Source organism: Labeo rohita, chromosome 5 (assembly GCF_022985175.1).
Source record: "Labeo rohita strain BAU-BD-2019 chromosome 5, IGBB_LRoh.1.0, whole genome shotgun sequence".
Taxonomy (NCBI): Eukaryota; Metazoa; Chordata; class Actinopteri; order Cypriniformes; family Cyprinidae; genus Labeo; species Labeo rohita.
Genome location: NC_066873.1, coordinates 43,937,775 through 43,965,262, shown reverse-complemented (window position 1 = coordinate 43,965,262; position 27,488 = coordinate 43,937,775). Strand labels below are relative to the sequence as shown.

The 27,488-nt window shown below is 33.2% G+C and overlaps 2 protein-coding genes across 2 annotated transcripts in view; one reads left to right on the top strand and one right to left on the bottom strand.

Annotated features, from left to right (window-relative positions):
• The window catches only part of dhrs11a (dehydrogenase/reductase 11a), a 41,681-nt gene extending 18,315 nt beyond the window's left edge, over positions 1 to 23,366 (top strand). The window contains exons 2-7 of the mRNA XM_051110020.1: positions 12,980 to 13,189; positions 18,058 to 18,152; positions 18,244 to 18,373; positions 19,272 to 19,364; positions 19,442 to 19,507; positions 20,654 to 23,366. Of these exons, the coding sequence (XP_050965977.1) occupies positions 12,980 to 13,189; positions 18,058 to 18,152; positions 18,244 to 18,373; positions 19,272 to 19,364; positions 19,442 to 19,507; positions 20,654 to 20,695 (636 nt within the window). The 3' untranslated portion in view covers positions 20,696 to 23,366. The remainder of the gene's footprint in view (positions 1 to 12,979; positions 13,190 to 18,057; positions 18,153 to 18,243; positions 18,374 to 19,271; positions 19,365 to 19,441; positions 19,508 to 20,653) is intronic.
• A 2,338-nt stretch (positions 23,367 to 25,704) lies between these two features.
• On the bottom strand, positions 25,705 to 27,163 carry si:ch211-283g2.1 (sodium-dependent dopamine transporter). The gene is made up of 3 exons (XM_051110774.1): positions 26,327 to 27,163; positions 26,114 to 26,214; positions 25,705 to 26,019 (listed from the first exon to the last, which is right to left on the bottom strand). The coding sequence occupies exons 1-3, from the start codon at positions 26,586 to 26,588 to the stop codon at positions 25,801 to 25,803; spliced, it is 582 nt and encodes a 193-aa protein (XP_050966731.1). The 5' UTR covers positions 26,589 to 27,163; the 3' UTR covers positions 25,705 to 25,800.
• Positions 27,164 to 27,488: the final 325 nt, after the last annotated feature.

Below are 27,488 nucleotides of genomic sequence, written 5' to 3'. Positions count from 1 at the left end.
GTGTATGTGGCAACAGACCTGAATAGGACATATATATGAATATAATTATCCATAATATGGCGAATATGATTATGGTTATGTCAGGTCCGTTTGTGCTGCAGAGACAAAGTGACCTGTGCTGTGTGTCACACATACTGTATGCAAAGAAAAAAACAATCCAAACAATCCCATAGTCATCTAACCTGAATGTTAGTTTTAAAATTGAGTAATGCAGTTTCATGGTCATGTGATTCATTTTCTCTTCCATTGGTAGAAGAGTGTCAGGCTTCATCTGTTCAGTCTCCTCTCATTAAATTCTGGGGTTTTACTGTAAGTGATGTGAACAGCTGATTCCTGTGTTACTAAACACTGAGCAGATTAGAGATTACAGCCGCTTTACTCTCTTACACCCTCACACACACAAACACACCCTATATCATCTACCAGTCTTCTTATAAGTTTCTACTCTGCTACTTTTGCTTTCTGTTTTCTTTTATTCAGTTTTTTTATGTGGTATCTGTCTCTATTAATGTATATAGCTTGACATTCAGTGATTGTAGTGATTTATGGTTCAATGATAAAATAATACAGTGACAGTTGTTAGAAATAGTTTTTGGATTAGACAGTATAGTTTTATACTGTCTAATATAGTTTCATACTGAAAATATTTTCAGTCCTTTGATAATGTTCAGTTAATTTTAGGCTCTAAAAAGACTTCAAATGGTAATAAGTTTTTTTTTTGTTTTTTTTTTTGCACAGTTGATTTAAAATGTTTAATGCAAGAATCACAGATTTCACTAAATGAACAGAATAAATGTTACCATTTAATAGTTTTTTTTGTTATTATCTTTAAGTAACATTGAAATAATAAAGTTATTACTTGAAATAAAACATGAACTGAAATAAAATACAAAAACTGCCAAGGCCGTAATTCTCATGTTTGTTGTAGAAAAAAAGAAAAACGAAAACTTTATTTTAAAAAAATTAGACATAAAAAGCGAATAATAAAACAGAACTAATTTACTAAAACTTTTACCTAAAATTAAAATGAAAACAGAGAAAAATAAAATAAAATCTTGTTTGAAATATTAGCAAAAACTGTATATGTACAATATAACAATAGTCAAAAAGCAATTTTTACTTTTTAGTGTTTTTTTAAAACATTTATTTAAAAATAAATTAATACATATATAAATAAATAAATAAATATCAGTGACTTAAGAGAACATTTTTGACATGATGCAAATTAATCTTTCAGGTTTTTTAATCAACTCACAATTTATATTTGTCTACAAACACAAGCAGAAGCATTTAGATTTTTTTTTAGATCAAATCTTCAATTACTGTGCAATTTTAATTCTAAATAAATTTGAAATTAATTCTAAGTATAATTTAGGTGATTTTTTTTTTCAGTTATGCAACATAACAGTTGTGTTTGTTAATAGTAGTTAAATGAGAAGTCCACTTCCAAAACAAAGATTCACATATAATTTACTCACCCCCTTGTCATCCAAGATGTTCATGTCTTTCTTTCTTCAGTTGTAAAGAAATTATGTTTTTTGAGAAAAACATTTGTGCATTTTTCTCCATATAATGGACTGATATGGTGCCCTGATTTTGAACATCCAAAATGCAGTTTAAATGCAGCTTTCAAATGATCCCAAATGCGGTTGTAAAAGATCCCAGCCGAAGAAGAAGGGTCTTATCTAGCGAAACGATCGGTTGTTTACATTAAAAAAATACTACTGAAGTATTTTTTAATCTCAAATGCTCGTCTTGTCTTTCTCTCCCTGAACTCTGTGTATTCTGACTCAAGACAGTTAGGATATGTTGAAAAACTCAGATCGTATTTTCTCCCTCCACTTCAAAAATCATTTTAAAATCATCCTACATCACTGCAGAAGTACTGACACAGTGAACATGCAAAGAAGATCAAACACCCTTAACAAAAAAGGTAAAACAGCGATATAGGGCGATTTTGAAGTTGAGGGAGAACATGAGATGTTTTTCGGCATTTCCTAACTGTCATGAACCGGAACAAAAAACAGTCCAGGCAGAGTAAGACAGGATGAGCGTTTGACATTAAAAAGTATATAAATTGTATTTATTATTATTTTTATTAAAATAACCGATCGTTTCGATTCGTTTTTGGAATTTCAAAATCGGGGCACCATATTTTCCTCAAAAAACATAATTTCTTTACGACTGAAATAAGAAAGACATGAACATCTTGGGTGACAAGGGGATGAGTACATTATAGAGTATGTGAATCTCTGTTTTGGAAGCGGACTTCTGCTTTATTGCACTGTGAACTAACATGAACTAACAATGAACAACTGTATTTTTATTTACTGACATTAATAAAGATTAATAAATAGTGTAATAAATGTATTGTTTATGTTAGTTAATACATTAACTAATGTTAACAAATGACACCTTATTGTAAAGTGTTACCAATATTTTATGACTTGCCTGGCATACAGGTTTTCTTTTAATTATCATTCATTTAAAACCATGATTTTTTTTCCTCGCAAAATGAATTGGATTGATTGCCCTCCCTTTCTCTGTTTGATTGGCATGCATGTGTGTGCTCTATGAAGTATTTGTAGTTTGACTGTGGTTTAATTGCTGTTAGTCTGGTGTGTTTTACAGAAGTGCTGATATGCACCTCACTGCAGCTCATGCTGTTCTTCTGTCATCTGTCACGTGTTCGTTTTTACATAATTAGTTTTACTGCAGCAAAGTGACGTCGAAGATGAAGGTTCCCTGTTTAAAGACCTGATTAATCAATAACTGCCTTACTGAAACTGTGACAGTTTTCATTATGGATTATTAACAGTTTTAGATTAGCTGTCATAGTCCTACTGCAATTTGTGTGTATATATTTACATTGTGTCACAGTTTACACAAAAATAAAAACATATTCATGTTTTCAACATTGATAATAATCAGAAATAATCAGCAAATCAGCATATTAGAATGATTTCCGAAAGGTCATGTGACACTGACGATTGGAGTAATGATGCTGAAAATTCAACTTTGATCACCAAAATAAATTACATTTTAACATATATTCACATAGAAATCAGTTATTTGAAATTTTAATATTATTTCAAAATTTTACAGATTTTACTGCATTTTTGATCAAATAAATGCAGCCTTGGTGAGCACAAGCGCCTTTTGGTCATTGTCAGAAATACTATATTATCCACCATCAGGTTATTGTTCATTGAGCTGTACCACACAAATAATTAAACATATACAATTGAATTTCTCAGTTCTGACAGCATTCAGTTCTCCCGTGGCATTATGGGATATTAGCGGGTCCAGTGGTTGCAACTGATGCAGTTTCTATTTTCGCTGTTGTCTGTAGTGTATGTATATTTATAGTAAACTGTGTTGTGCAGATGTGTGTCAGTCAGAGCCGGTTGATGAAATCTGGCCTCGCAGGTTCGTTCAGGTGTTACACAACACTGATCCTGACCGGCCGCACCCATCGTGTCCTCTGATCTCTGTGCAGAAGAACTAAATCAACAGCTCTCAGGTCAGCGACGGCGGCCATCAGCGCTAATGATCCATCATTAATGAGCCGGCTGGCGTCTGCAGGGTTTGAATCATTTTAACGAGTCCGATTTTAATGACTTTGATTAACGATTCGGCCCAACCTTTGGACAGCTGTAATCTATCACAGGTGGAAGTGTGTGTGTGTGTGTGTGTGTCTAATCAGCAGTGCCTCCATGTGACCTTTAGTGATCCATTTACAGTGTGAGCTCCTTCACCGACTCATCAAACACACCTCCTCTCCATGTGTGTGTATATATAGAAATAATCTAAATATCTTATTTAAGACACTAGTCATTTAAAAATGTAGTTGACATTAATAACTTAATATTAGACAGCTGTTACTGTAAGATATACTTTTTAGAACATTTATGACCCTGGACCACAAAACCAGTCATAAGTAACATATTTGTAGCAATAGCCAACAACACATTGTATGGGTCAAAATGATTGATTTTTCTTTTATGCCAAAAATTATTAGGATATTAAGTAAAGATCATGTTCCATGAATATATTCTGTAAGTTTCCTACCGTATATATATATCTAAACGTCATTTTTGATTAGTAACATGCATTGCTAAGAACTTAATTTGGACAACTTTAAAGGTAATTTTCTCAATATTTTGATTTGTTTTGCACCCTCAGATTGCAGATTATCAAATACACTCTAAAAACAATTTGAGTCAACTTAAAATAATTTGTTACCCTGTTGCCTTAAAATTTTAGGTTCAGTCAACTCAAAAAAGCTTAGTGACAACTTAGATATTTGAGTTGATTAAACAAAAAAGTTGGTTTGTTAAACTTAAATGCTGGACTTGTTAACCAGCTGCCTTAAAATTTTAAGTTCAATCAACTAAAATATTTAAGTTGTCACTTCGTACAACTGAACATTTCAAGTTGACTAAACTTTTTTGAGTTGACTGAACTTAAAATTTTAAGGCAGCCAGGTAACAAATTATTTTAAGTTGACTCAACAAAGTTTTTTTACAGTGTAGTTGTATCTCAGCCAAATATTGTCCTATCCTAACCAACCATACATCAATGGAAAGCTTATTTATTCAGCTTTCATGATGTATAAAATGTATAAATGTCAATTTAAAAAAATTACAAAAAATTTTTAATAAAAAAAAGTTTAATAAAAATAAAATAAAAAATAAATAATAAAAAAAAGTATTAAAGGGAAAAAAAATTGTTATATATATATATATATATATATATATATTAAGATCAATAAGATGTCCCTTATAAGCCCATTTCACCACAAAATTAAAATAAATAGGGTAATTGTGACTTCAACCTTTTTATATTTTGCAATTTTTTTTTTAATGTTTTTAAAAGTAAAAAGTAATTTCAGTGTTTTATCTCACAATTGTATTTGGTCAACAATTGGTCTTGCAAATAGTTTTTTTTTTTGTATTCTTTTTAAACATTTTTATTTTATTTTATTTTATTATTATTATTATTATTTTTATTTTTTATTTTTTTGCTTTTGCCATGGAATAAAAATTAAATATATATTTTTTGTCTTAGAATTCTGTATTGTTTTTAATTTTTAATCAATTAATTAATTCAATTCAAATTTATTTGTATAGCGCCTTTCACGATGCATATCGTTGCAAAGCAACTTTACAGCATATAAGCTTACAGCAAATTTTTACTTTTTTTTATTTAAAGAAAAAAACTATATAAAAATGTGGCATACAGTTTCTTCAAACAATGATATAAAGCTATTCAAAACATCATTCAGTATAAATTGTGATAATCGTAATTACTAATCGCAATTACAATTTTAAGGACATAATCAATAATTATGATTTTTGTCATAATCGTGCAGCCCTACTTTTTAATTAAATTTTTATTCCATGGAATCAAGCTTTTACACTTATGCTCACCAAGGCTGCATTTATTTGATAAAAAATACAAACATACTGTAATATTGTGAAATGTAATGTCAGTAATGTAGGTGTATACATTAATATGGACTTATGGAGTATTGACAGCATCAGTACTGGTGCGTCTGACAGCCTCGTTAGGAGCTTCTGATTGAATTAGTTGTGGCTATTGTAAGCCTAAGCTGTTTGTGGCTCTTTTGTTCACATCCTGTTTCATTGCGTGCCTCAGATCTGCAGCTTTACTAATGAAGATGTGAATATACAGTGACACGCCAAATTGCTCTTCGCTGCAGGTGAAAGGAGACTCGGCTCAGGAAGGAAAGACGTGTGTGTGTGTGTGTGTATTTATGGCTCAGAATTCCCCAAACGTTTCTCCTTCACACCAGGTTTTTCCTGCTCTTGTTCCTATTTCCATATGGTCATAAGAACAGAACAGTAAGTGAATTTGAGAGCAGCTCATTCTGTTATATTCTCTCTCTGTGTCTAAATGAAATCTTGGTGCTTTTATTCTGTAATGCAGCACACTGGCATTGATTTCACTTGTGCGTCCTAGCCAGTGCTGAGAGACTTTCAGTATGGGTATTTTTACCGTCAATATAGGAAGAGTTCATTTGCAAAAACGGATAACTCAATTTTTAACAATTTTCAAAAATCATGTGTTTTTATTGTGCATTCAAATTAATCTCAATCAAACTGCAGTTGGGTTATTTTGATACAAAGTAAAAATAACTAAAAATACAGCTAACTAACACAATAAAACATAAAAAAACATGATAACATCATAAAAAAAATGATTTTTGAAAATTAAAAATCGTTTTTTGCCAATAAGCTCTTCATATATTACTTTCTGTTCAGAGATATAATTATTAATATCTTAATTAAATTCTTTCAAAAAATATATTAATAAATATAGAATATACTTCTTAGGCTTGCATGAGAATGTTTGTTTATTTATTTATTTATATATTTACTTTTTTAATTAATTGTTTTAATGTCATCTCCCTGTCTAACTATTAAATGAAAAGTAGCTAATTTGAATTTATTTTTATTTAATACGGCTATGCTTTTGACTAAGACTTTGACTATGTTTTCAGCTGTGTACATATCAGATGTGTCTTGCAGTTTTGTTTTTTTTTGTATAATATTGTAAAACAATTCTTAGGCCTGCAGGAGTATGTTTGTTTGTTTGTTTATTTATTTTTTATTTTTTTATTAAATATTTTAATGTCATGTACCTGTTTTTTTTTTTACTATTAAATGAAAAGTAGATAATTTGAATTTGTTTTTTGTTTTGTTTTTTTTACTCTGTTTTTGACTAAGACTTTGACTGTGTTTTCAGATATGTACATTTCAGATATGTTTTGTTTTTTTAAGTTTTTTAATTGTAGTTTTTTTTTTGTACACGTTGTACTTTATGGCCAAGAGTAACGGGATTATTCATATATGTATGAATGCATGTATTTATTTATTTATAACTATTTTAAATTGATATTTAATGTTAATATATTTAAATAAGTTTATTATTTATATAAAATTTAATCTAATTTGACAATTAATGCAAACAGTGATGCCATTTTATTTATTTATTTATTTATAACTATTTTAAATAGATATTTATATATTTAAATAAGTTTGTTATTTATATAAAATTTAATCTAATTTTACAATTAATGCAAACATTGATGCCATTTTATTTATATTTATTTATTTATTTTATTATTAAATGAAAGGTGGTTAATATTAATACAATTTTTATTTATTTATTCCCTTTTTTATCTTTTTAAATATTATATGAAAAACCTCTTTTATTCTAGTATGTGTCATTTAGATGTTACAATTATGATTGCATTATTTAATTTAGTCATTAATGTGCATATTTTCATTAATGTTAAGGGTGTTGGCATAAAAATGTTGTATTTTCGCTTTGTTGCCTCTTAAAGTTTATGTTCAGATGGGTCAGGATATTTTTTGGCTGTAGCAGCAACGATGCTTCATTACTCTGATTTGGCATCAAGGGTTCATCCAGTACATCTACACATACAGACACACTCACTGAGTGCCAAACACGGCCCCTGTCCCGGGCCCCGTCTCTCTCTTCTGTCCCATCTGCCCCATGGGGATGTACGTGAACCAATCAGAAGTAAGTTCCCCAAAAAAGAACCAATCAGCTGCAAGCTCAGCTGACTCACCGGTGACAAAGAATGACTCCAGACAAATGACTTCAAATATAATGGTTATTCTGTGTATATAGGTATACACGTGTAAAAAAAAAAAAAGATGGATAGACAGACAGATATAAATGTGGAACATATCATTATAATAATACACATTGTTGAAATCAAGTGCTAAGCATTAAATAATGATTTAATAATTTAATAATAATTTTAACATTTTTATGTTTTCATATTTTCTGTTTTTAAAATTATTTATTTTTAGACATTGTTTATGAATATATATTCTAAAATGTTATTAAATTTCAGTAAAATGTTCATTATAAAAATATAAAATACACAATATAAATTGTATTTATAATAAAAATATTTTTTTAATGAAATAAAATATTTTATTAGTATAAAATATTTAATAAAACATTTTATTATGTTATTTATATTTTTATTATATTTATAATAAAAATATAAATTATATTTATAAAAAAAAAATTATATAATATAACAATTTATATTTACCAGAATATATTTGTCACGAATCTGGTCTGTGTCTCGTTGTCCACCAACCACCAGATGTCACTCTCGCATCACTTACACACTCTGACTGTCACTATCAATCTCGGACTGCATCTCCCATCCTCCACCGCTCTTATTGCGTCAGTCCCCGTGACCAATCAGGCATCCTTAAAAACCCCGCTCCCCCTCAGTGCACTCACGGAGTATTGTTGTTGTTATTGTTGTGTTTCCTAGTTCCCGGTTCCAAGTTCCTAGTGTTTAGTTCTATCGCCTGGTCTTCTCGTTCTCGTCTGTCTAGCCGCCTGCCTTTTGTACCCTCGCTCGTGTTTACGGATTATTCCCTTCGCTCAGCCCCTTTATGGATTATGTTCGCCACGGATCGACCCACGCCTGACTCACGGACTTCTATTGTGCATCGCCCCAACATACCTGTTTGCTGTGATTTTGACCCTGCCTGTCTGACCATGTCTTTGCCTCGTCCATTAAATAAAAGTTCGCAATTGGATCCGCTTGCCTCTCGTCTCGTTCATCCCGTAACAGAATACTCCGTCATACAAGGATCCAGCAACTTTTTCACGGACATCATCCAGGTATGGACTGTACTTATTTGACTGTGGGCTCGTCTTTCACGGTGGGGGTCGCTAATGAGGAACGCGATACCCCAGTGATGCCGGTCGCGCAACCCGCTCGCGGAGTGGCGGGCGCGTCGGAGCGCGGTCATATAATGGCGGCTACTGTGGAGCCGGCTCGCAAAATGGCGGCCGCGCCGGAGCGCGACGCCACGAACACGCCGGCCGCCTGGCCTGCTCACGACACGGCGGCTCTGCTGGAGCACGCTCAAGCAGGGGTGGCCGCGTTGGATCGGCTTCTCGAAATGATGGCGAACTTGGAGCTCATTCGCAAAATGGCGGCGAGAACGGAGCTTCGTCACGTCACAGCTGCTATACCTGAGCCATATGAAGTTGCAGCTGCGTTTCCTGATTCAAGTCAAGTTTCCAAGTCAAGTCAAGCTACAGCTGCTGTTCCTGTGTCAAATCAAGCTGGAGCTGTGTTTCCTGTGTTAAGTCAAGTCAGAGCTGCTCTTCCTAAGGCAAGTGAAGTTAGAACTGTTGTTCCTGTGTCAAGTCGGGTTAAAACTGTGTTTCCTGTCTCAAGTGAAGTTACAGAGCCACCGCACAAGATGGCTGCCACGCCAGAGCCACCGCACAAGATGGCCGCCACGCCAGAGCCACCGCACAAGATGGCCGCCACGTCAGAGCCTGCTAAAGCCCCGTCAGTCAAGCCACAGCCTGCTCAGGCCATCTCAGTCAAGCCACAGCCTGCTCAGGCCATCTCAGTCAAGCCACAGCCTGCTCAGGCCATCTCAGTCAAGCCACAGCCTGGTCACGTCATGTTTTCTGCTCCTGAGTCGGCACCCATCATGGCCGGTCTTCCCGAAGCGGTTTCAGACTCAAGTCACGCCCCGCCTGACGGCCCAGACTCAAGTCACGCCCCGCCTGACGGCCCAGACTCAAGTCACGCCCCGCCTGACGGCCCAGACTCAAGTCACGCCCCGTCTGGTCCCAAGTCTGCTCCAGAGGTCCCGTCAGTTGGAGAAGCCGCGCCAATGCCTCCTGAGGTGTCAGCCGTGGCTGTGGATCCTCCCTTGAAGGTGGCGCCCCCCTACAAACTCTCTGCTTCTTCCCTCATTCTGTCTGCCTCCTCTGTCACTGTTCTCCCCAGGTCCCAGTCTATTATGCGGGTTCCTGCTCAGCCCTGGTGGGCCCTGGCGCCTCCTGTTCCGCCCTGGAGGGCCTCGGCGCCTCCTGTTCCGCCCTGGAGGGCCTCGGCGCCTCCTGCTCTGCCTCCGGTGCTGTCCTGGAAGGTCCCGGGGTCTCCTGCTCTGCCTCCGGCTCCGCCCTGGAAGGCTCCTGCTCCACCTCCGCTCTGGAGGGCTCTTGCTCCGCCTCCGGCCCCACCCTGGAGGGTACCTGCTCTGTCGGTCCTGCCTCAATCTCTGGGCTTCCCTCATGGACCTGGTCCTCCAGCCCTCGCCCTGTCTCGCTCCCACCCCACCGCTCCCTGGACTGTTGTTTCCCTCGAGCGTCTGGAAGCCGCTCCTTGGGGGGGGCTATGTCACGAATCTGGTCTGTGTCTCGTTGTCCACCAACCACCAGATGTCACTCTCGCATCACTTACACACTCTGACTGTCACTATCAATCTCGGACTGCATCTCCCATCCTCCACCGCTCTTATTGCGTCAGTCCCCGTGACCAATCAGGCATCCTTAAAAACCCCGCTCCCCTCAGTGCACTCACGGAGTATTGTTGTTGTTATTGTTGTGTTTCCTAGTTCCCGGTTCCAAGTTCCTAGTGTTTAGTTCTATCGCCTGGTCTTCTCGTTCTCGTCTGTCTAGCCGCCTGCCTTTTGTACCCTCGCTCGTGTTTACGGATTATTCCCTTCGCTCAGCCCCTTTATGGATTATGTTCGCCACGGATCGACCCACGCCTGACTCACGGACTTCTATTGTGCATCGCCCCAACATACCTGTTTGCTGTGATTTTGACCCTGCCTGTCTGACCATGTCTTTGCCTCGTCCATTAAATAAAAGTTCGCAATTGGATCCGCTTGCCTCTCGTCTCGTTCATCCCGTAACAATATTATTAATGTAATTAAACAATACATAATTTTAATGACAAAAAAATTATTTTACTATTTATTTATTTATTTTTATTTACAAAAAGAAAATGCATTGTGCATTATCCATTAATAACAAGTATAACAGTTAGGAAAAATATAAATGCAATTTTGCAAATATATAAAAATTTTGAAATTTAATTGAATTTTTGCTTTGCCAAATGTAGGCTAAATGAGTCGTACTGTAGTGAAATATCATTTTTGACCCCGTCGTTGCTTTAAAATGCTTTCTTTCCATTATGAAACTTGGATGAAACACAAAGACATGTAATGACATTTCAGGACACTGTGGGAGTGTGAATTACATTAAACCAGAGACCTGAAGAGCTCATATAAGACTGTCAATCTCTTCCAAAACCTGCGTGAACAACCTCACTAAGCAGAATTTGAAGTGCACTAGTAAGGCAGCTCAGTGGGTTTTGGAACAGAGCCGTATGTGTTGTGCATGTGAGTGTAAATGAGTCGATTTGAGCTGTTTGTCAGCACTATTGATGAAAAGCAAGTGAAAGCCCGTCAACGCTTTACCCGTTTACAGACCTGTGTGTGAGAGAGAGATTGGACACGTCCCGTCATCCATCAATGTCAGCGTTTTACCCACTTAGTGATTTTAGACGCAAAGAGTATGGATTCAGTGTGTTTAAAAATAGAAAACGGATAAAAGTAGGATTCAGGAGGGAGTAAATGGAGGAAACGGCTCTGAGAGAAACTTTAAGATTCTTTTCTTATTATTTGTGTGTGTGTATGCGTAGTCTTGAGTTTTGACATGTCACGAAGTCCTTCTTTTCATAAAGAAATTAGTTGACAATGCGTGTAGACTTTGTGATTCAGAATTTCCTCCCATCATAAAGTACTGTTAATTATTTCTGATTATGCACATGCAGTTGTGATGTCTGCTGAAGTCATTTCACCTTTAGCCGCGCTTCACTGTTGCCATGGTGACACAGTGAGGACGGTTGTGTTAAATGAGGGAAATGCTGCAGTCATGATAATGGTTGTTGTAATTGCAATCCACCGTACGGGAATTGAATTAGTTGTTTTGTCACAAATTACTAGTTTAGCAACATTATTGTTCTTGTAATTATGGGGGAGAGAAGATCCAAGTCATTATTTTTAGGAACTTTTATATAATTAGTCTCTAAAAATAAAGCAAGCTGAATAACGTATATTCATTTCATAAATAAAAAAAATTAAAAATACTATAATATTTAATTAATAATTATAATAGTTTCCAAATATTTATATTTAATGTAATATTATATATTATAGTATTAGAATAATATAATAGAATATTAATATTTAGAATATTTTAGAAATATATATATATATATATTTCTAAAATATTCTAAATATTAATATTCTATTATATTATTATAATACTATTATATTATTATAATATATATATATATATATATATCTGTATATCTATATATATATTGGGTAGTCATTTTATTTTATTTTATTTTATTTATGTTTTTTTTTTTTTTTTTATATCTCACAATTTGGGTTTTTTTTCTTGCAAGTCTTTTTTTTCCCTTTTTTCTGCCACATAATATATAATATATCATAATTATATCATAATATATCATTTATCATTTTATATATATATATATATATATATATATATATAATCTTTAATTAATATTTATAATATTTTATAATATTATATGATGATTATGATAAAATATAGATTTATATAATGTTATAATGTAATAATTATGTAATGTTTAGTAATATTTCATTTAAGGTTTAGTTATTTTATAACATTTTTTTTTATTTATTATTAGATGACATTTTTATTCATCAAATCAGCATATTAGAATGCTTTCTGAAGGATCATGTGACACTGAAGACTCGAGTAATGATGCTGAAAATTCAGCTTTGCATGACAGAAATAAATGACATTTTAACATATATCCACATAGAAAACATTTATTTTAAACAGTAATTATATTTCACAATATTATTTGATTTTACTGTATTTTTAATCAAATAAATGCAGCTTTGGTGAGTGAAAATGCCTCAGAGTTCCTCACGTCACTTTTGACCTAAAATCTATTGGCAGTACTTTACAGTAACGCATCAAGCAGCTTTCCTCTTATGATCTCAGACAGCTGTCAGTCTCATCATCCGTTTCAGAAGACGCTGAAAGGTCACTGTTTTCAAGTGTTTTCTCTTTGTCCTTGCAGAAGTTGGCAGCCGAGTGTCAAAGCGCAGGATACAGCGGCACTTTGATCCCGTATAAGTGTGATCTGTGCAACGAAGAAGAGATTCTGTCCATGTTTTCGGCCATTAAGACGTTGCATCAGGGAGTGGACGTGTGCATCAACAACGCCGGTCTGGCTCACAATGAACCGCTGCTCAGTGGAAAGACAGAGGGCTGGAGGAATATGATTGATGTGAGTTAAAAACACACACACACACACCATTACCAACTGATTTGTGTGTCATATACTTGCATAAGCAGTGCAGTGCAGTTCAGTGCAGAGTTGGTGTCTTAATGTTACTGCCGAGCAGTCATTAAATTGGCTTGAGAAAGCAAACTTACTGAAATGCTGTTTAAACTTCTGTCTATCTTGCTATCACTAGCCAAGCCTAGCAACTACACTGTAAAAAATAAAAAACACAATTTGTTGAGTCAGCTTAAAATAATTTGTTACCCTGCTGCCTTAAAATTTTAAGTTCAGTCAACTAAAATAAGTTTAGTCAACTTAAAGTGTTAAGTTGTACTAAGTAACAACTTAGATATTTGTGTTTGCTAAACTTAACAGATGGGTAAGTAACCCAGCTGCCTTCAAATTTTAAGTTGATTCAAATCAAATATCTAAGTTGTCACTTAGTATAATTTAACATTTCAAGTTGAATAAATTTTTTGAGTTGACTGAACTTAAAATTTTAAGGCAGCCAGGTTACAAATTATTTTAAGTTGACTCAACAAATTGTTTTTACAGTGTAGAGTCATGCTAGTAGCTTGCTAATCATGCTAGAAACATGCTAACAACATGTTAATCATGTTAGAAGCAGACTAGCATCATGCTAGTAACTTGCTAATCATGCTAGTAACTGGCTAATCATGCTAATATCCTGCTAACAACATGCTAATTATGTTAAAACATGCTAGCAACTTGCTAATCATGCTAGAAACATACTAGCAAATGCTAATCATGTTAGAAACATGCTAGCAACATGCTAACAACATGCTAATCATGTTAGAAACAGACTAGCGACATGTTAGTAACTGGCTAAACATGCTAATATCATGCTAACAACATGCTAATAATGCTAAAAACATGCTAGTAACTTGCTAATCATGTTAGTAACATGCTAGCAACTGGCTAATCATGCTAATATTGTGTTAACAACATGTTAATTATGCTAAAAACATGCTAGCAACTTGTTAATCATGCTAGAAACATGCTAACAACATGTTAATCATGTTAGAAGCAGACTAGCATCATGCTAGTAACTTGCTAATCATGCTAGTAACATGCTAGTAACTGGCTAATCATGCTAATATCCTGCTAACAACATGCTAATTATGTTAAAAACATGCTAGCAACTTGCTAATCATGCTAGAAACATACTAGCAAATGCTAATCATGTTAGAAACATGCTAGCAACATGCTAACAACATGCTAATCATGTTAGAAACAGACTAGCGACATGCTAGTAACTGGCTAAACATGCTAATATCATGCTAACAACATGGTAATAATGCTAAAAACATGCTAGTAACTTGCTAATCATGTTAGTAACATGCTAGCAACTGGCTAATCATGCTAATATCGTGCTAACAGCATGTTAATTATGCTAAAAACATGCAAGCAACTTGCTAATCATGCTAGAAACATACTAGCAACATGTTAATCGTGTTAGAAAAAACATGCTAGTAATATGCTAACAACATGCTAATTATGTTCGAAATATGCTAGCAATTTACTAATGCTAGAATCATTCCAGGAAAATGCTAACAACTTGTTAATCATGTTAAAAACATGCTAGCAACAGGCTAACAATTTGCTAATCATGCTAGAAACATGCTAGCAACATGGTAACAACTTGCTAACCATGCTGGTAACATGCTGTCAACTTGTTAATCATTCTAGAAACATGCTAGCAATTTACTAATGCTAGAATCATGCTAGAAACCTGGTAACAACTTGTTAATAATGTTAAAAACGTGCTAGCAACAGGCTAACAATTTGCTAATCATGCTATAAACATGCTAGCAACATGCTAACAACTTCTTAATCATACTAGAAACATGCTAGCAACTTGTTAATCTTGCTAGAAACATGCTAGCAACTTGCTAATCATTATCTATTTATCTGAGACTGTATTACCTTCAAAACATTCAAACATTAACCTTTTAAAATTACTTTAAACTTCGAACTATTTCAGACCAAAAACCAGCAAACTTAAAACTTTTTAAAACTTTTCAAACTCTTTAAACTTTTTAAACCTTTTAAACTTTTTAAACTTTCTGCTCCAGCTTTCTCAAGCCAACTTAAAGTTTGTCTTGATGAACTTTTTTATCCAGTTTTTTCTTAAAATGCTGCCTATGTTTTAAAACAGCCATGGATAGGTCACACTTTTATCTTTCGTTTTTGCATTTTAAATTTTCACTTACCTCTTCAGCTAGCTTTTTTTAAATGCTTCATCAAGTGCAGTTAAATGAAGCGCTGTAGGCACTCAAACACCACTTCATTTATTTGTTTACTGCAGTTCTGCTCTCACTCAAAACCACTTTCCCAGACTGAACAGCAGCTTGAGCGACAGCAGCTGTCGCTCATGCAGTTTGGGTCTGCAGTGCCAAGGTCATAGGTAAATGTAGATGCAACAGTTAACATTGCATTGCATTACATTCTGAGTGAGTTTGATTCGTGCATTGATATCTGGAATCTTTCTTCTTTTGTCTTTTTTTTCATTGGCTTATTTAAGGGAAAGTACTTTGTACAAACACCTCTGGGCTTTTTACTTTTCCAGCATCTCTCTTCTTGTAATATTTGCATGAGCTTGATGTTTGTAGGTGGATGACACTGACGGACCGCTCACTTATATAACACACTGCACCAAAACAAGGCTTTTAATCTTTCCAGGATAGGGAAAGCTTCAAAAGAAAACAGTCTAATCATATTCCAATCATATATCGGTATTTTAGTGTTGTTTATATACTTTTATAGTTTTAACTAATATTTTTAATTAGCTTTAATTTTTATGTTTTCATTTTAGTTTTTTAGTTTTGTTATGTGCTTTTGTCATTTTTATTAATATTTTGTTATTAAAAATTATTTATTTTATATACATTTTATGTCTTTTATTCATTTATTTTATTTTATATTGTATTTTTAATTACGTTTCAGCGTACTTTTACTTAGTTTCAATTACATTTTTAGTACTTAGTAATATTTAGCAATGTTTCTAAATATTATGTAGTTTAAATTAAATTAAAATGACTACATGTATATTTTTATTTTATATAATATAATTTAATCATATATAATTCAAATTATAATTTAATTTGATTTAAGTTTTTACAGTTTTGTTTTATTACAATATTTAATATTTATTATCTAAGATTTTTTTGTATGATTGTTCTTCTTGCTATTAATTGCTTTTTTTTCAAATGACATTTGCATTATTTTTTGCATTTGCATTCTTTGGATTTTCTATTAAGTGTGACTATTTTCTATATGCTAAATATAGAATATATGTTCTCTTTAATTTTGGAGTCAAGTCAACATCAAACAATCATGTTTTTGTGATTTACACTTCATGAATACATATAAAATATTAATCAAATTCTGCATTTGATCTTTTTTACTCACTTAAGTTTTTGTAATAATGTTTGAAGTTTCACTATCTTTGGGCTTAATTGCTATATTTCTTTCAAATAAATGACACTTGCATTGATATTTTGATTAAAAACATTTAAAATGGGATATTGTGACCTTTATGCTTACATTTTTGACTTTACAGTACTGTGCAAAAGTCTTAGGCCACTAGTATTTTCATCAGCTAAAAAATGGTTTAAAGTCAGTTAAAGTCGGCCTTTTGCTGTAGTGTGTCAGTAGGAAATATAAGATTACATTTCAAAACATTCATTTTGCCATTAATCGTAATAATCCAGTGAGATTTTTGTTTGCACAAGGAGTCTGACAACAGCGAATGCTCCGCACAGAGATCTGATCTCATCATCATCCAGTCTGTCTGGAATGACATGAAGAAACAGAACAAACTCAGACAGACTAAATCCAGAAGAACTGTGACAAAGTCTCCAGGATGCTTCAAGAAACATACCTGCAAAGCTGCAGCACTGTTAAAAGTTTTAGGCACTTGTGTAAAAATGCTGTAAAATGAGGACGCTGTCATAAATAGATTTTCTTTATCAATTACCTTCTATTAACTAAATGAAATCAACATTTGGTGCGACCATTCTTTGCATTCACAGCAGCTTTTGCCCTAGGTGCACTTGCGCAAAATTTTTCAGGTAGCTTTGCAGGTAGGTCTCTTGAAGCGTCTTGGAGACGTTGCCACAGTTCTTCTGGATTTACTCTGTTTCAGTTTGTTCTGTGTCTTCATGTCATTCCAGAGACAGACTGGATGATGGTGAGATCAGATCTCTGTGTGGAGCACTGGCTGTTGTCAGACTCCTTGTGCAAACAAAAATCTCACTAGATTATTAAAATTAATGGCAAACAGAATGTTTGGAAATGTAAACCAATATTTTTTACTGACACACTACAGCAAAAGATAGAAATAACTTACTTTAAACCATTTTTTGGCTGGTGAAAATACTAGTGGCCTAAGACTTTTGCACAGTACTGTAAATCTCACAATTTGCTCTTTTTTTCTGCCACAGAATAAAAAATGAAAAATTAAAGACAATTTTCTCTCACAATTCTGACTTTTTCCTCATAACTGTGAGAAAAAGTCTGATTTTATTTTTTATTTTATTTTAATTCTATTGTTTGTTTTAGTAAATGTTAACAACACTGTTCACAATAGGCTTCATTTTTTTTAAATGTATTTTTTACATTTCATTTTTTTAAAAATTATTCGCTCTGCATTGCTTTAACTTGCATTGTATTCAATGCATACATTTCATCAGTTCATTCATTCCCTGGGAATCAAACCCATGACCTTGGCGTTGCTAGTACCATGCATTTCTGCTTCAGCAACAGAAATGATTTTGTGAAAAAAATATGACCTAGACATTATCTAGATCGTTATCATCCATTCATTCACCATCTGTCTTCCTGTGCAGGTAAACATACTCGCTCTGGCCATCTGTACGCGTGAGGCCTACCAGTCCATGAAGGAGAGACACGTGGATGACGGTCACATCATCAACATCAACAGGTACTGCCCTTTACGGTATGTTTGAGGCCTTTAACAGCAGAAATGTGTTGCACACACTCATCCGAGGCTGTTGTTGACGATCTCTCGACAGCATGGGGGGTCACAGGATGGTGCCTAGTGCTGACGAACACTTTTACTGCGCCACTAAATACGCTGTGACCGCTATGACAGAGGGACTGAGACAAGAGCTACGGGAGGCCAAAACACACATCCGAGCCACGGTGAGCCTATAAACACACATACACATGCATGAGGGTTATAAAACTATAAAAACACATGTTGTTATTTGAAATAAAATAAGCCTTATGTAAAATAAAATATAAAAAACCACGGGGACATTTCTCATTCTCATTTCGTTTAACTTGATGTTCTAAAATAACTAAAAATAATAATAAAAATTAAAATTGTGTAGACATTTTTTTTTTTAATTACAAAAACACACAACTAAATTATTAAACTTTAACTAAAATTAGAATGCAGACATAAAATCTAAAACTAAAAGCTAATTCAAAATAATAATAAAAAGTACAATATTATCTCAAGGATCCTAATATAAGAGAGAACTGTGTTGCTAAATATGCAGATGTGTTATTAAATTGTTGAAATATAGAACAAAAATAAATAAATATTTTAGGTCAAATGGCTTCAGATGACAAAAAAAAGCTTGTAAACCCTATAAGAATAAAGTTTTTAAAATAATAATAATAATAATAATAATAATAATAATAATTTAAGTAAATATTTTAGGTCAAATGGTTTTAGATGACAAAATATTTTGTAAAACTGTAAAAATAAAATAAATATAAAATAATTTAAGTAAATATTTAAGGTCAAGTGGTTTCAGATGACAAAATATTTTGTAAAACTGTACGCATAAAATTAAAATAAATAATTTAAGTAAATATTTTTTATAATAATGAAATAATTTTAGAATAATGCAACCTTTCTGAAATCTTACCAACAGTTAACACTGTAATTTAATGCCAGTTCATGTAATACAATTTCCCGCAATAATAGCAAATAACAGCAAAATCGAAAAGGACAGTGGCTGTTCCAGATATTCAGCATTGTTTTATTTATTAACCATTATTTATTAAAATCAGTTTACCTTTTTTCTAGTGTATATCGCCTGGAATAGTGGAAACTGAATTTGCCTTCCGGCATCACAACAGCGATCCAGAGAGAGCTGCAGCCGTTTATGAAAGTATAAAGGTAAATCAATCATGTATGTGACTTGTCTCTTCATACGAGTCCTTCTGTTTAACATCACGGCTGTTTGTCTCCTACAGTGTTTGAAAGCAGAAGACATCGCCAGTGCCGTCACATATGTCCTGAGCGCGCCTGCTCATGTACAGGTGAGTCCAAAATACACATACACTACCAATGATTCTTAAGCAGCAAATCAGCATATTAGAATGATTTCTGAAGGATCATGTGACACTGAAGACTGGAGTAATGGTGTTGAAAATTTCGCTTAAAAGTCTTAGATCTTTGCGTTCAGCTTATAAAAAATGGGGGCAAAAACAAAAGTGTTACGTTATAATTTCAGTCAGTGTATTTGGTTGAATTGCATTTGCAACATAAAGGAATAGTTTACCCAAAAATAAAAAAAAATTTGCTGAAAATTAACTCACCCTCAGGTCATCCAAGATGTAGATGAGTTTGTTTCTTGATAAGATTTGGAGAAATGTAGCATTCCATCATTTGCTCACCAATGGATCCTCTGCAGTGAATGGGTGCCGTCAGAATAAGAGTCCAAACAGTTGATAAAAACATCACAATAATCCACGCCACTCCAGTCCATCAAATAACATCTAAGTCCATAATCCATAATAAAGCTTCCTGAAGTGAAAAAATTTTATCTCCTTTTGTCTCTCACATCAAAATCCAACCACGTAGTTGTTTAGAGCTGTTCTGGCTTGTAAACAGTACTTGCTATGTGCAGATTTCACTCCTGATTCAGACCAGATGACTTTTTCAGTGGAGGAAGCAATATTATAGATAGAGGACTCATATTTCAGTTAAAACATCTTAATGATGATTTGTTTCTGACAAACATGCAGCTTTTTGGTTTCTCAAGATGTTAATTGATAGACTGGAGTGGTGTAGATTACTTGTGGATTATTGTGATGTTTTTATTGGACTCTCATTCTGACGGCACCCATTCACCGCAGAGGATCCATTGGTGAGACAGTGATGAAATGTTACATTACTTCCGATAAAGAAACAAATCTACAAATCTTGGATGGTCTTCAGCAAATTTTCATTTTTGGCTTAACTATCCCTTTAAGTTCTCAAGTATTCATAGGTAGTCTGTTACAGTATATCCTGTATGATAATTCACTAGGATCCTTGTGCTGATCTTCAGACAGCGGGGAGACAGACAAATCAAATCACAGCATTACCACACTCATCACCTGCTGATCGATCTGTATTAAATTTGTCAAATTGAATGAACGCGTTGCTCTCCATTCCTCTCTTTCTCTCTTTCTGTTTTTTAGATTGGCGATGTGCAGATGCGGCCAGTGGAGCAAGTGTCGTAGGAACGGATAGGGAACGGGACGTCATGCGGTGGGCCGACACAAGTGGTGACTGGCAACACCTGCTGGGCAACAACATGTATAACACCTAGTTTTAAAGAACTGATTGAAGGGAATTGGTTTGGGTTTGCAGATCGGATCAAATCTGAGAAGGCGGCGCTGTGTGGCTCAATCTGACGCGACGCTCGGACGCTCGAAAGCGAGCCGGAGAGCGCGATTACCTCTGATTAAATTCACAGATGCACACAGTTTGCTGCCGTCTCAAATATAAGGGGAAACTTTCAGCTTTTCTAAAAACACACAACGCGAGAAACTGGAACAAAACGTGTGTTTCTGTCTGACGCGGTCATCTGAGTCCGATTATACCGAGACGAGAACGCCATGAATTGCACATCATCTTGTGTTTTTTTTTTTTTAAGGTCATATTACATATCTGAGAGTGTGACGATAAGAAACAGTGGCGCGGTGCCGGCAGAGATGATGTTAATTACTGTATTAATTTTTTATGAGTAGCCTGTTCTAACTTGAATTGTATGTAGATGTGGTTTTCCGATCCAGCTACTCTTTGAACGAATTCAATCGCATGATTTTCATGAGAGAAACCCGTTTGACTGCGGTCACACTCCGAATCAGAAAACTGATGACAAATGTTGGTTTTTACATTGAACTTTCACTGAATGGAAGGTACGACACTGGCTGCTTTCGTAAGAAAACGAGTATGAAAACACTGTAGTGAGGACTTGAAAAGAAATAATACTTGATATAATCGATTCTTACTGATTAAACGTGATTATGGTTATTGGTTATGGATAAATTTCCTTTCCTTTTTGCTGTATGTCACCTTTACGTCTCAAAACAATCCAAAACTTGATTTGTTTTTTGTTTTTTTTTCTGTTGAAATCTTCATCTTGTTAATATTTGGGAAACTACCCTTTGTTTCACCAATGGAAGCTTACATTAAATTATAAGAAATAAATCTGACTTAATACTTGAATATCATGAAACCTGTCCACATTTACCAAAAATAAGACATTATTTTGTGACATTATTTTCATAACAATTAAGCATATTATAAAACAAAAAAAATTCCTATTAATTTTCAGTATTTATAAACTACTGTATTATTTTTTGTTTTGCCTTTTTAAGCCAATTTATTATGGCAAGGTCTGCTTTTTATTTAATACAGTAAAACAATTACTTAATGTGTTTAATTCAATTCAATTACAACTTGTTGTTGGTATTCTTCCAAAAATTGTAATAATGTCACAATTGAAATTCTTTATGCTTTGTGACATTATTTGTATTATAATTAAGAATATTTCCCCCCGATTCTAATTACTGTAATAATAAAAAACAAATCCCATTGTTGTGTTGGCGTTAAGCATATTTTATTAAAAAAAATCATTTAATTTTTCTTTGATTTCTAATAAATCAACAAAAATACATTATTATAAACAGAATATTTCAAATCTGCCTATATGCAGATTTAAATAAAAATAATTTTATTACATTTTTTTTAAATGTAATACATTAAAACAATTGCTTAAAATGCCTAATTGTGATTAAAATAATGCTACAATGAAAAATTCTTTATGCTTTGTGGCATTATTTTAATTATAGTTAAGAATATTACTCCCCAATTTTCATTACTGTAGTATAAAAACATCCTATTAAATTTATTGCATTTCCGGTGTTGGTTTTAGGCATGTTTTGTTTCTTTAAAAAATAATTTAATTATTCTTTGATTTCTAATAAATGTCAACAAAAATGTATTATTATAAACAGAATATTTCAGATCATGCCTTTACGCAGATTTAAATTAAAATAATTAGATTTTTTTTTTTAAATATAATACAGTAAAACAATTGCTTAATGTGCTTAACTGAGATTAAAATAATGTCACAATGAAAATTCTTTGTGACATTATTTTCATTATGATATTTTCCCCCAATTCTCATTACTGTAATAAAAAAATGAGGATTTTTAAATGTATTGCATTTTTTAGGCATATTTTGTTTTTGTTTTTTTGTAAATCATTAAATAAATGTCAACTAAATATGTTATTATAAATACAATATTTCAGAGATATTAAATGAAAATAATTTGTTTTTTTTTTAATGTAATATGTAATCCAGTAAAACAATAATGTGCTTAATTGCGATTAAAAATAATGTCACAATGAAAAATCTTTATGCTCCTAAAAAGAGGGCTGATGTTCTTTTTTTTTTTTTTTCTTTTTTTTGGTTTTATGGTGAAGTGTACATGTTTTCGTGAGATTCGTCCACTTGAATTGGGATCTTGGTCGTAAATTTACAGCAGGTTGTGAACAGAGAACAAAGTCTTAATCTAAAGGTATTCAGAAATGTATCTGTTATAATGTATAAAACCACATGAACGATTACCAATGTTAACAGTATTTGGTTTGTATATTTTTAGCATGAATCAATTCTGAATTCGCATGATTGTCAACTTTTAACGCTTAAGAAATTGAAGATGTACAAAATGAGGAACTCCTGCTGTAAAGGAGAGCAAAAGGGCCAGTTGTTGAACGCATTGAGGGTGAAGTTCACTGCATGGACCCTGAGCGAGGGTTTTATCTCATGTTGGACTGTTGTTCAGTCATCTCGCCCATAAAGGTTAAAACAAACACCTGCTAATGAGAATAAAAACATTATGGGCACAAAAAAATGACTCTTTTATTTTTGTGTCTTTGACTGTAAAACAAAAGAGGTTAACAACCTTTATTTTATTGATATCAACAATGAAATCCCATGACAGTGTTGTGCAACGCATCATACAGTAAACCGTAAAAGTCCTTGTTTTTTCTTAAATCTTGTAAAGTTTAAGAATTAAAGTCAGATTATAAATATTAAAGTCTTAAACCCCAAACAGGTCATTTCTGTCATAGCCAAGATGAATTCTAGAAAGATATACCTGTTAAAACTAACATTTGGGCCAATATTTCAATATTGATCCAATAAATTATCCTCAGTCTTGTTGCTGGTTTTGATCAGTCTGGTCTGGTTTAGGCCTGTTATAGTCCAGTGATCCAGTAGCAGTTCATAAGTTAGTCTGGATTGGTTTCTCAGATAGCGGTACGATGGAGCTGATGATGGCGACGTTGGGAATCACCTCCATAATGGCTCCTTTCTGCTTGTAATACGGGCTCTCCTCGTCCTCGTCAAGAGAAAACGGTGTGATGGACTTTTTTTAGTCTCTGAAATAAAATAAAGAAGCACAAACTTATACAGTAACTTCAATCAGTATTAAAGGGCTTGTAAAAAATGATGTATAATGTATAATTTCATTTCAGATTTTTTCTCACATCAGACCCGAATATGGGTTTAATTGATTAATTCTTAACTTCAAACAATCACTACACTGAAAAATAATTGTGTAAGACTTTCACTCAGAAATTGCTGATAAATTTTACAAATAATTACACAGAGACAGCAAGTAACACATTAAATTACACATTACATTTTTGAAATATTTTCTTGTAAAACACTCCAATAATCTTTATTTCTCTTCAATTTTTCTTTTTTCAATTTTTTTTTTTGCAATGTCAATCAAAAGTTTGGGGTCAGTAAGTATGTTTTTTTTATCTATAAAATTCTAAATTACATATCTTTAATAATATTCAATACTTAATTTTAATAAACATTATTCATTTTAATTTTGCACTTAGGGTAAACAGACACTGAAATATATTATGTCAGTATTTATGTTTATAATGTTGTCTTGACAAAATTAAGATCAGTTTTGATTGCATTGGCATTGCATTACATCGACAGTATTGTTTAATAATACCTATGCAAATATGCATTCTGCATATCAGTGACTAAACAGGTATTATGTAAAATCCAACTTTTATTCAGAAAGGATGCATTCAATTGTTTAAAAGTGGCAGTAAAGAAAAAAAAATTCTAATGAATTTGAAATCTAATGAAATTTCTAATGTTACAAAAGATTTCTACTGAAAACAAATGCTGTTCTTTTGAACTTTCAATATCAGAAATGTTTTTGAGCAGCAAATCAGCATGTTAGAATGATTTCTAAAGTATCATGCAACACTGAAGACTGGAGCAATGATGCTGAAAATTCAGCTTTGATCACAGCAATCAATTACATTTTAAAATATTTTACAATAGAAGTCGTGTATTTTAAATTGGAATAATGTTTCACAGTTTTACTGTATTTTTGATCAAATAAATGCAACTTTTGTGAACACGAGATTTCTTTTAAAACCATTAATTATCGCGCGATATGAATTTCCTCGATAAACGATACCAAGAGTTCGAGAAATGTTCGATAATGTTTATGCGGCAAAGGCGGAACAAAAGAACGCTAGTCAAAGCGCACCACTTGGACCGTTATGCGCTCGGATCAAAGTTTAAACGGCGGCGCGGCGTGAACTATGCGGGTATATGTGTCGATTTTTATTTTATTATTAATGTAGACATGTATTAAATGTACTGAAGGAGGAGTAATGGAATATAATTACAGTGTTTTTGTGATTAAGCGTTTATGCATTACTAAATGTGCAATAATTAATTACAAAAAAGCAAAAAAACAAAACAAAAAACAAACAAACAAACAAACTCAAACAGTCAGAATAATTAAATTTCATCATATAAAAATGAGGTTGCTGTAATTTTTACAGATATGACTGATTTTGCATCCTAACTCAAGCTGCTATTAAATGTGTATTTCTAAGAGACAATTTTTTTTATATATTATTATTATTAATATTATCAGGTAACACAAACCTGTTTCTTGGTTTGAAACAATATTAATCATTAAAACATTTAGAACTATTAAGATTCTATTCTATTAAAATATTTATTTCATTAAAAAAAAAAAAGTGTCAAGAATTCAGAAAACATTAAATGTTTGTCATGTTCTGACTAAAAAGAATATTTTAAAGCCACATTTAACTGTCTGGTTTTTACAACTTACACAATGTAGAAAAAATCTGCCTTTAAACTTAAATAAGAAATGTAAAAAAATGTGACATTTATCATGATAATTATCGATATAGAGTGATATGAAAAAAAAATGATCATGATCATTTTTTGGCCATATCGCCCAGCCCTATATTAATAGTTTCAGCCAATAACCCATGACATTTCACTTCCAAAGCATAAAGTGTAAATTACCTCGGTGAAGGATCCGGGCAGAACCCAGAACTTGTGCACTGCTGCAATAGGAATCCAGATGATGGACGCCAGAGCGATGAGCCATCCGACACCCTGAGCCCACGGCGGGTAAACGTAGTTCTCATAACGCGCTGGCTTAAACTGAATCACCGAGAACACCAGGATAACCTGACAGACACAAAAAATACCTTTCACTTCTAACACCAATCCACATTGGAGTTCAGACCAAACATTGTGTCAGAAGCGGTGTGATATCACTCACGGTTATCAAAACAGGACAAATGACCCACCAGCAGACCCTGAAGAAAATGTTGGGTCTCTTTCCTGTCATCTCCTCTAGATTACTGGACAAACGCTTTACACCTGTCAAAACAACACATTTATAGCTTTATGTTGTTTCATGCTTGATGAAATAGATCAAGAGTGGCACATAGTTTAGAAACAGACACAAATCAAACAGATGTTTGTCTCTCACCATAAAGCCAACAAACACCAATCACTTCAAAAAACGCCAGGAACATGATAGACACGATAGCCGTATAATGATCCATCAGCTGGAACACATAGATCCCCACCTGAGTCGAAAGATGAGTGTTAGTTTGACAGACATGATCAGGTTCATTAACTTTTTCATAATACATACTCGCTTTACAGCCATAAATGCATCCATAATGTTTTATTTGATATAACTGAAAAAAAGAATCATAATTGTGACCCTGGACCACAAAACCAGTCATAATGGTCAATTAAAAAAAATAAAAAATAATATTTATAAATACGCAATCCATTATGCATGGTTTGTTAGGATAGGACAATAATTGGCCGAGATACAACTATTTGAAAATCTGGAATCTGAGGGTGCAAAAAAATCAAAATATTGAGAAAATCACCTTTAAATTTGTCCAAATGACATTCTTAGCAATGCATATCACTAATTAAAAATTAAGTTTTGATATATTTACAGTAGGCAATTTACAAAATATCTTCATGGAACATGATCTTTCCTTAATATCCTAATGATTTTTGTGCATAAAAGAAAAATCGATAATGTTGACCCATGCAATGTATTGTTGGCTATTGCTACAAATATACTCATGCTATTTAAGATTGGTTTTGTGGTCCAGCTGTTTTAAAATCTAACTGTGGTTGTAAATGCATGACAAATAAGCTGTGCAAATATACAATGGCTTTAGAAAGCATTTGCACACTTAAGTCACACTTAATATCATTGCATTAGAAAACAAAATATCAATGCAAGTGTCAACTAATTAAAAGAAATATAGCAATTAAACCCAAAGATAGTGAAACTTCAGTGAGGAAAAAAGATCAAAGCTTTTGATTGATATTTTGTATATATTCATGAATTATAAATCACAAAAACATGTCCATGTTCATTTGATTCCAAAATTAAAGAGAGAAAATATATTCTATATTTGGCATATAGAAAATAAAGTCACGCTTAATAGAAAATGCAAAGAATGCAAATGCAAACAATAACACAAATGTCATTTATTTGAAAAAAGCAATTAAAAAAGCAGAATAAACAAAAAAAAAAGATACTAAATATGAAATAATATTAAAATAAAATAATATATATTTTAAATAAAATAAAAGAATCTTGTTACCTGCATGACATT